The 10,948-nt window shown below is 36.3% G+C and overlaps 1 protein-coding gene across 2 annotated transcripts; it reads right to left on the reverse strand.

The window, feature by feature from the left end:
- Positions 1–369: 369 nt before the first annotated feature.
- LOC131011002 (N6-adenosine-methyltransferase non-catalytic subunit MTB) lies at positions 370–7,774 on the reverse strand. Of its 2 annotated transcripts, XM_057938735.1 has the most exons (8): positions 7,627–7,768; positions 6,986–7,082; positions 4,070–6,690; positions 3,548–3,631; positions 3,291–3,395; positions 2,274–2,382; positions 1,173–1,324; positions 370–855 (listed from the first exon to the last, which is right to left on the reverse strand). In XM_057938735.1, exons 3-8 carry the CDS (start codon positions 6,611–6,613, stop codon positions 427–429), a joined length of 3,423 nt encoding a protein of 1,140 aa, XP_057794718.1. In that variant the 5' UTR covers positions 6,614–6,690; positions 6,986–7,082; positions 7,627–7,768; the 3' UTR covers positions 370–426. The 2 variants fall into 2 exon arrangements, with proteins under 2 accessions (XP_057794718.1, XP_057794717.1); XM_057938734.1 differs by lacking the exon at positions 6,986–7,082 and having other exon boundaries at positions 7,627–7,774.
- Positions 7,775–10,948: the final 3,174 nt, after the last annotated feature.

Here is a 10,948-nt window from a genome sequence, read left to right on the forward strand (position 1 = left end):
TTACTAAATATATCAAATTAACAAGTAAAAATGTCATTACTGTATTAATTGAAAATTTTACAAATCAACCTTGGTGTCTTAGTAAGTAAAATCTACAAATTATTTTGCATTTTAAAGAAAATCTAAGAAACAATGAACCGTTTAAATCACTTGTATAAAGAGAAATTAACAATCTCAGTTGTTCTTAGGTGTGAATCGTGTGATACTTTTCCTTTCATTTCCTTCCTTCCCTTTTTTTTTTTTTAATTATTCTTTTTGAAGAAGAACACAAGTTATGAATATTGACAATGAAGAACATAAACTAGGCTGCCTTGTGCTACTTTTCATCATTCACATCACACCCATAAACTACTACACGAGAGGAAGATATAGCAAAACAGTTTATGAGATTTGAAATATGAATAAAAAATGTTAAAAAAGCATAAGCTACAACATATTCATTCCTCTATGAGATTCAAAATCTATAAAGTCTCCAGCAGGCGGACCAAATGGTGCACTATACCCATACATATCAAACATCCTGTCGTCGGGCGGCCCGCCTTCTCGTCCCTTGAAGGTCTCCAACGGGGACGCCCACGGGGCTGGAGAGGGAAGGTTGGAGCTTGAACCTTCCTGGTTCATATTAGGCGTGTGCTGGTTCTGAGGCGAAGTTCCAGTCGGCCTCTTGGAGCTCGAATTCGCTGTTGTCAGAGAGATGGAAGCCGACTGCTGCTGATTCTTCATCGGTGACTTGGGCCGAAGAGCTTCTATTTCTGGCGTCGTCAGGACAAGATGAGGCGCCTCCGGTGGCGGGTTTCTTCCGCCCCCTCCGAGCCAAACTTTGCCGTCCTTATCTCCAAAGTTCCTCACATAAGCCTGAAAAATCATTCCCAGCATCACAAGTTAGGACTGGTAGCAATAACGAGCAACGAGACAAAACAAGCACTACGAGAAAAGATAGACATTCGAGCATGCAGCGTTTATATATCAGACACACCAAAAAACCTTCTTATATTCTAAAGACAGACAGACGCTTAATATATATCTTGTATATGGAGACCACAAAGAGGCAAGAAGAAGAAAAATAATGTAACAGGGATTAGAGATAGATTAGACTAATATACCCATAAATTTTATTTATCAATCTAAGGAACAGGGCAAAGAAAGTTCTTCGGGGTGAAGGGGGAGCATACCTCAGAATTGAAATTTGATGAGGATAGTCCTGTGCCTACTGTCAACCAGCCAGAACGAATGTTATGGTCTTCACCAAAAAGCTCGAGCCTTCTTCGACCAAGAGCAAAATGCTCAATTATTCGGTACATATCCTCAGGTTTTGCAGTCGAACCTATAAAACCATTGTAAGAATTTCACCAAAAAAGTAGGGACACCAACAAAAGCTGAAGCAGGATCATTCAATGTTTTCAAATTCAATAACTGAATAACTAGGAAAGGCAATTCAAGATCAAAACTTTTACTTTATTTCTACAAAAATAAGTTGCATCATGGACGACCTCAAAGCCCCATCTCCTACTGAATGGTAATAAAATGAATAATGATTTAGACACAATCTACCACAAACTCATCATGAACCATAAAAGAAACAAAATCAATGCATAAGTTGGAAAAACAAAAACAAAAACCAAAAAAAAAACAAGAAGAAGAAGAAAATAAACAAACAGGAGTTGATATTTAACATCTTCAAAAAGCACCTCCAATTTTCGTAAAGAAACACACTTCAAGGGATTAAAAACCCCACGTCCCTGTACAATATATAGATAATTTCTGTGGATCTATTAATGGCCAAAAGATAGAAAGTAGCATAAGAAACAAAAGAAGATATTATAATCCAATTGTCACTAGAGAGAAAATTTGAAGCTCACTGTTCTGGGAAAAAATTGGTAGTAGTTCTGCAATTACTATAAGAACACTAGAGTTAGAAAGACAGAAACACACTAAAGAGGCAGGTATATGAAATTACATTATGGTATCTATCTCATCACAACTAACAAGAATACACCTAACTCCAAAAAAAGGGACTGACATAGTAATATTAGGACACAGCCTTTTCTCTAAATTATTAACCAATATTTAATATAGAAGCAACTGCATTAAAACTTCAAACAGATTAACCAAAAACAATTCTATGTATATGAGAAAACAAGTAGACCCATTATATACGTGGGCAACTTACAACTATTGCTCAAATATATATCCAGAAAAAGAAACAAAAAGGGGAGATAGAACTCATAAGAACCACAAAAGAAAATTTACATCTAAGTCAATATCATACTAACCGTAAGGAGGCTCCTCAGCAATTATCACATCAGTATCGATGTTGGCATGGATTATGTGGCCATCTGTACTGCGACGGACAGTCCCCTTTATGCCCATCAGGCAATGCTCCTTCAGATCGATAAAAAAAAACTTGAGATAAATATTTTGGAAGTATACCATCCCTTTACTACAGGATACATACAAATAAGTGGAAGGGAACTGAAATGGGACATCATTGAAATTTAACCAAAATAAGAAAGGGCAGCTCAAGCTCCCTCACAGTAGAACAAAGCAATAGAGCAGCGCAGTTACATTGAATGGAAACATGGAGTATTAAATGGACAACCAACAGAACAAGATGTTTAATACTCTAGAAGTTGATAAAGTTACAAATAGTTAGGCAGTGAGAAACTTCTTCCATATTAAGATATCAAACTAAAATTTTAATGCAATACTAATCTCGGCAGAAAATGAAATAATGTGAAACCAGCAAAGACACTGAGATAGACTTCACATTGATGCAGCAGCAACTATATAGAAAAAATAGTTGCCAGCTAGAAGAATTGAAGAAATAACCCATCTTGTTGTTTAAGGAATAATCAACATTAATCAAACGTGTGTAATTTTGATTGGATTTTATTCACACATAAGGAGCAAGACTGATTGTGAAATAAATATTTGATCTCTATTTCCTTACCTAAGATGTGTCTTTACATTATAAATCTTCGGAATGTTAAAAGAAAATGAAAACTTCTAAAAGGAGTTTTGAAAATTTAACAATGCTTTGAGATTGGTATTTCCTATTGCTCCGTCATTTTTTGTTTTAGGCCTTCTCAAACATGATTTCTTATTCTATCAAGTGCGAAATGCAATATCCACTGAGACATTTTATGTCCACACCATCTCTACTTAGCTTCACTATATTCACTAAAAGAATATTCCAACGAGTAAATGAGATAGTCTCTGATATACTCAAAAAACTATTCCAATCAAGATACCAATATTAAGTATTACAACAAACTAGCTATCCCAATTACCTTTGAGCGCTGAAACAGAGTATGAGAATCATGCCGTAGTCCAGGTGTGGCATTTGTTTTATTTGTCTTCACCCAGCATATATCTTCACATCTACGAAATCCCCACTAAATAGAACAAAAACAGTACATGTTAGTAAATGATATCTTAGACTGGAAAATGAATCAGAATAGTTTAAGCAAAAAGGAAAAGTACAAAGCTATTATGTATGAGAAACTTAGAACTACACATTCACTGTTACAATGACTCTAATTCTTACCTTCTTCAGACATTGCCGTCCTTGCTCTAGACCAACACCATCACCAACCCAAAGGAAGATAAAAGATGGAGTGTCAGCAATCGCCTACAAAATAATGAGAATAGAGAAAAGAAAAAGTTAAAGCTATTCCTAGTGATAAAAAAGATACTCCCTCCGTCCCACTTCAATTGGCACTTTTACTTTGGGCACGGAGATTAAGAATAAAGGGTTGAGTGTGTAAAGTGGGTGGGGGCCATTTGTTTAATGTGTGTAGAGAAGGTAGGGACCACATGCTATTTTTGGAAAGTGCCAATTGAAGTGGGACAAACAAAAAAGGCAAGTGTGCCAATTGAAGTGGGACGGAGGGAGTACATTATAATAAAAAGTTAATCAACAAGTAAAGCAACAATTTTACATAGGTAAACTCAGAACAGAAGCATCTGATCTGATATATTTCACAAATGCATATTCCAGGTGACTCGTTTTTCAACTTCATGCATTACAAATTGCACAATAACGAGGTATATGTCAAACAAAACCGACCTCAATCTTCAAGTTCATTATTTCTTCGAATGTCCAGTACTCTGTATGGTCAGTGACACCAGGAGCTCGATGGACATATTCTTCCCATGGTGGGTCTACGAGAATTACATCAAACTTGGTACCAAAAAACTCTGGAGAAAGCACCTGCTCCCGCAGGTCGCACTTGTAGTACATAGGAGGAGAAGCAGATTTGGAAACAATTTCATCCTTTTTCTGTATAAGCTCCCGAAGCTTTGGATAGTCCTCCACAACACTAGTGAGCTCTAACTCCCTGATAAAATTCTGCGGGCGCATACCGGTGTCAACAAAGTTCTGAGAGTAATCATTTTGCTCTCCTCTAGACGGAGCTTTGCCAGGAGGGGCATTTATTCTAGGAGGATTCCATCCTCCAGATGCTTTGTCTTGTGGCTGACCACGACCTGCTGGAGATATTGCATTAAAATTTGGACCAGACATATTAGGGGGCATTCCCCTTCCAGGCCCTGATGGATTAAACATCAAAGCGCCATTAGGAGCATTTCCTAGATTTGGGGAGAATCTAGGTCCTAATGGGCTCGGAGGGACAGGAGGAAGACCGGGTGGAACAGCAAGCATATTCATGTCAACACCTCGAGCTCCTGGCCACAAAATGGGAGCTTGAAATGGTGGAATAAAGACTCCAGGAGAAATGGGACCTGGAGCAGGAGACATATTGGGAGGCAAAGATTGCATAGGCCCAGGAGGTGGCAGTCCAAGTGGACCAAAAGTCGATGCAGACAATGGTACTGGAATTCCACCCTGCTGATTGTCTCTGCCAGAAGGTCTACCCCGTCCTGCTCTCCCCATTCTGTTTCCTCTGTTACCTTGAGAAGCAGATCTACCATACGAGCCAGGCTCCTGACCCCCAGGTGGAGCTAGAGAGCCACTACTGGAACTTTGGGCACCAGTACCACGATTGGACGCAATAGGTTTCTGACCTCTAGATTTTTCTCCCTGAAAGTCACTGTCATCTCTCCATGAATTCTGGTCTTGCATTGCAAGATCACCATCTATGAATCTCTCTTTTGTATCTTCACCAGATTGTGCAGATCCTTGTATGTTGCGTGATCTCTCCTCCCTCGAATAAGCAAATTCCTCCCCTTCCTGAATAACGTCACTATTTTTGGATCTAGAATCTTCTCTTCCATAATCAAATGGCTTGGTTTGGATTTCAATGACATCATAATTCTCATTGGAAATTCCATACTTTGAAGAGGTTTTCACAGCTTCAGTTCTGTTTCCATCTTTTCTGCCACCAGAACGACCATCAATCCTGTCACGGCCACGCCTGGGCAACTCCCAGTCCCTGATGCCATCATAGGTTGGGTCATTATCTCTTGCTTCCTTGTCTTGCTTTCTTTTCCAAGTATCTTTAACATTTTCTCGGTCCCAACTTCTGTCACTCCAATTATCATCTCTTCCTTTTGATCTATCATCATATGAGCCATCTTTTCCCGATTCCTTCCTCCTAGTAGTAGTACTTCTTTCATAGTCCATCTCAGAATTATCCGACTCAAATTGACGTCTTCCAATCTTCTCAGGCATTCTGGATGTGGTGTTTTCTACATCTCTTCTGCTTTTGTCTCTCCCCCATGCACTTACATCTTCATCAGCATTTGAAGACCTCCCATAGCTGTCAGCAATATCTCGAGTAGGATTTCTTTGTTGTCTATGCTCCTGAAATCTTTCTTTATTTGATGCATCATCACGTGCCAAACTTCCCCTATTGTCTTCCTCAGGAAATTCAGACCTTCCTCTAGCTTTCCTTTCTGAATCAACTCGTCTCTCCTCTCTGTCATTAGACCTTAAACCTTTGTCATTAACTGGTTCGGACCCCTTGCTTTTGATATCATTTGATTCAATTTGCAAAGGATCACTTCTGTCTCTTTCATTTGCACTGTCCAATTTAACATCAGAAGGTTTGCCACTTCTTGCATCATCATATGTTCTACCAATGTCATCAGGCTCATCCCATCTCCTGCGATGGCTTCTGCCATGCTCAGCAAAACCATATGCCTTCTCCCGCCCCACATCTTTTTTTACCATATTCTCCATATCAGCGTCCTGTTCTGGGAACTTGGAAGAAGATTTTTTTCTCTCACTTTCTTCAGTTTTACCGTGTCCTCCACTCCCAGGTTTGTCCCCACCATCAAGCTTATTTTCTGCATCACCATCTTGGTACCAGGAGCTTAACACATCTAATGTACTCTCTTCTTGCTTCTTCTTCACCTGCTTAGACCGTGACTCTCTTCTGCTTCCATAGTCATCCTGATCACTATCAGCTCTGCTTGAACTGCCCACCCTCTTCCGAGTCTCATGTCTGTCTGATGTACTTCTTCTTTTCCCACTACCATCCAAGCCATCAACATCATCACCACTCCCCAGTTGCCTAGACTTGCTTAAACGTTGCCTCCTCTTATCATCACCAACCCATTCATCATCATCCCTCACAATATCAATGTTTACCTCTATATCCTCCTCAATTTCCCGTTTCTTAGAACTCCTCACACGTTCAGGAGAGCCCATAACAAAGAAGATCCTTAAAATTTGGTCTGCTCTTTAGAGCCAAATTATACTCAGGTAGACGTAATCAATGCAGCATCCTAAATTCAAACAAAAAAGATATATCAGGACAAACAAAAATCATCACAAACTAACAAAGATATTCCAAATTCATAAATCAAAATTGCCACCAAATAGTATCTAGAGCACTGCTTAACCCAAAAATATGTTCTTTTAGGGGGAAAAGAAAACAATAAAGCAAAACATTTTACATAGCATTAAGCTTCAAAATCTGGATCAGGCCATGTTTATTCAATATAACACAAACTTTCCTAATTTACCATATACCATCAAGAATCCACTTCCTATAAATAAATAACTTTATATAGTTCTTACTTAGGCCATCTCCAGCTAAGACGCAAACCAAAAATGGCGTAGAATCTTTGCTCCAACCGCTACCCAAACCCATCACTGAACCCATATTTGGGTTTTACTGTTCACAAACGCAAACACTTTATGAGATTCTTGAAAATTGCAACTTGAACCCTACTATTTATACAAATTAGATAAAGGGCAGAGTGGGGCGATGAATTGGAGAAGGAGAAGTGGCGGTGAATTGAAGAAGAAAAGAATTGCAGAAGAAGAAGTAGAAGCGGTGTTGTGATAAATGGCCTAAACCTATTTCTTATTAATATGGATTAATGATTTAGTTTGGGCTTTTATCAATTTGAGCCAGAGATGTACAGCTTCATCTCAACAATAACTCAGAACCCTAGATATTCAATTTTTCAAGCTGGAAAGGGACAATAACAAAAATCCAAGCTTTCTCAAATACAGATATACCACAACTCAAATGTCGTTAACTTCAACTAAAAATCACAATATCAGATAGAGACGTCGAACTAAACGAATGTAACGGAATTCCGGCGAGCTTCGATTGAGAAATCGTATAGCAATCAGCATCAATCTCAAAGCCAAAAAGATAATGGGAAATAGAGAAAACAATAGCCAATGCTGGAATTCAATGTTCCACTGACCCTAAGAAACGGAGGCGGTGGCGGCTCCGGCTCGGGGGTTGGTGGCAGAGGGGAATACGTCGTCGTAGTAGGCGAATGGTTTGTGCTTGGAGGTCGCAGAGGGAAGAAGCGGGTTTGATTCGATTTGAACCCGTATATCACTTGTTTAGGTTTTTAGGGAGGGGTTATCAAATTAAATGATTTATTTACTGGGGTGACTAGATTCAAAACAAATTTTTTAAATAAATTATAAACGAATTAAAATGTATGAATTCTATGTAGTACACGTATGAATTGGTTGTGTAATTGTATGAATTGCGAAAAATAAATTTTTTTGCTACTTTTAAGATTCGAACTCAAAACCTAAATTCATCCTGAAAATTATTCTTATTTTATACAAAAAAATATGTTTTTATTCTAGCCCTCCCCTATTTATTGAATGTATATGTATAATATATATTTAAGTAAAAAAAAATACTCCCTCCACCCTATTAAACATGCCTCACTTATTTTCTACAAAAAAAAATGTAAATTAATTTGATAAGAGTAATACTTTTTACAACTTTTCAAAAGTTAAATATCACTCCCTTCATTCCATAATAAGTATCTACTTGTGTTTTTTGGAATGTGAATTTAGATGGGGATGATAAAAATATGGTGGAACTCACTTCTATTTTGTGCAATGAATAGAATTTAGGTGTAAATGATTAAAGGGTAAAAGATAGTATCACTTTTCTTTTTTAAAAATGAAACATCTTTTATATGATAATTTAAAAAGAAAATATAGACACTTATTATAGAATGAGAATATTTTTTTATAGAAAAATCATCTTCATGGGATGATCTAAAATGAAAGGTGAGATATGTTTAATGAGATTGAGGTAGTATATATATGTTGTTAACTGTTTTCTAAATGATGTGGTAAAAATAAGTTAAAAGAAAAACGTAAATTAAAAGTAAAAAAAGAATTAAAAAAATAGATTTATTCAAAAAAAGAGAAGAGAGAAGACATAATATTTAAATAAATATAATTTTATATTTTAAATTGAATATTTACATAAATATATCCCTCCGTCCCTGAAATACTTCTCTTGGGGACGCACTGGTTTTATAAAGTAAAGGTATGATATTAAATAATTATTATTGGAAGTTGTTACAATAATTTTGGAGTGGTGAAATGAAATAAGAATAATAATATTATTAGTGTGGGTAGTTTCCAAAATGAAAGAAGAAAAAGTTATTTGGGGATCCCAAAAGAAAAGAGGAATTTTTTAGGGAAGGGATACAAATTAAAGACTGTATGCGTAGCAAATTTTATAAATTAGAATTTCATAATTTAGAAAGTAAATAAAAAAAGTAAGAAAAAGGAAAATATTGTTTAATAATAAACTATTATTGTATTACTTCATTTAATTTTTAAACTGATTTCAAAATTGAAAATTATGTATCTTTTTTTTAATATATTATAGTTTTATCAAATTTCATCTTTTTAATAGGATATATATATATATGCGTGCACGCGCCCCAAAATGGAAATGGAAGTTTATGCGGTTATTAAGGATATTATATGAGATTGTGAAGAGGGTGAGTTGGATTGATATGCTGTATCTGAATAGTGATGCAGCGTCGTGATGAAGGTGTTTGATTGAGAATGCAGCAGGGGTTAGGAGAGTTATCATGCTTAATGAACAAGTTAATTTGGGCCATCCCTTAATATAATGTTATTACGGCGATTCTTATTTCTTGAATCTTGCAAACTTCAATAAATAGATTCTCATATTATGTTTGGCACCACATGAAAATGATCATAGTTTGAGCCTCACACTTATTTCGTTTTTCTCCTTGAATTTGAGCTTTTGAATTTGTACGGACATTAAGAAAATCCGTGTTCATGTATATTTTAACGTAATAATCGCAAGAGAATTTGCCGCATAAGGACGTGTTGGAAAAATTGGATTAAGAATTGATCCAATGTACCTTATTGTACGTAGATAAGCTTGGCGTACCCTTAGGGACAAAATTGTGGTATATTTAGATAAATCAAAATTGAATCTAGTCACAACATCAAAAAAATGGATATTGCGTTGCATATGACACTAACCATCTTCAATACCGCTTCACAACACAAATTAAACAGCATATTACATAAAGAATGGATATATCACTTGAATTAATCTAGAACACTGTATTGTAAACACTAACATGGAATGCAACAAACAAAGGATTTTCTCATTTGAAGGGAAGCACATTTCATTACCCATAAAAAATGCAATTAACTTCATAAAGCTAAAAATATCAATAAATCTAAATCCAGAGAGGGAAAAAATTAGTACGGCGCTGTCTCATATATTTTCTAATGGCATATGTCGCATATGCAATGGCGCACTCTTTCCTGCACTCAACCTCACTAAAAATCCTAATTTGCATGCATTCAGAGTAGCAACGCCTAATCTGATATCTCCGTGCCGCCTCCGTCGCCGGCGCCATCGCTGCCACCACCACAAGAACCAAAAGCGCCGAGGTCATTGCAACATATCTTGCCATATTAATTGTAAAATGTTTGAAAAATGAATATTATATTTATATTATTACGAAGAGGAACTCGTGTGGTTATAATATGAAAAAAATTCGTGTGGAGTTGATGCAATTATGTGTGCATATATATGGTTAGAAAACTTAGAATTGGTCCAATTTTAAGGGTCACGTCGTTTGAAAATTAACATCAAAATCTTTTCATTCTTTTTTCTCTCCGAATGGGTGCATAAAAGGGGCGGGGGCGGCAGAAACCGTTAAATATATTGGCTATTAGATTAGATTTTTGTAGTAACAATTTTGTAGCTAGGCGGCATATGAAAATTTATTAAGTATCTCTGTTTGTTTATCTAATTGAGAAGAATTCTTTATTTATTTTTCGATATGATATATATCACATATTTGACTCGATGTGGCCAAAATAATCAACTATACTCATCCACAGTGGCGGATCCGAGGGGGAGGGGGCTAGGGGGGGCTTCAGCCCCCTCCAATTTTTGAGTTTTTTTTTTAATTATAGATTAATCTATATTATTATTTTGTTTTATATCTATATATATGGTATATAATAAAAATACAAGAAAAAATATAGTTAATACCATTATTTATAGTATCCTCCAACTATCCATATTAATTGCCATCAACACATTGAGTTGTTACATTAATGTATTATTTTTATCATTTTTTCTTTCTTAGTTAATTTTAATGGTTAAATTTGAGTCCATTCTAAGGTTAAACGTAAAATTACTAACTCCCTCCGTCCGCCAAGCTTATGTCACCATTACTATATGTGAGGTACTGTGAGCGTCCG

The sequence above is a fragment of the Salvia miltiorrhiza genome, chromosome 2, assembly GCF_028751815.1.
Source record: "Salvia miltiorrhiza cultivar Shanhuang (shh) chromosome 2, IMPLAD_Smil_shh, whole genome shotgun sequence".
Lineage (NCBI taxonomy): Eukaryota > Viridiplantae > Streptophyta > Magnoliopsida > Lamiales > Lamiaceae > Salvia > Salvia miltiorrhiza.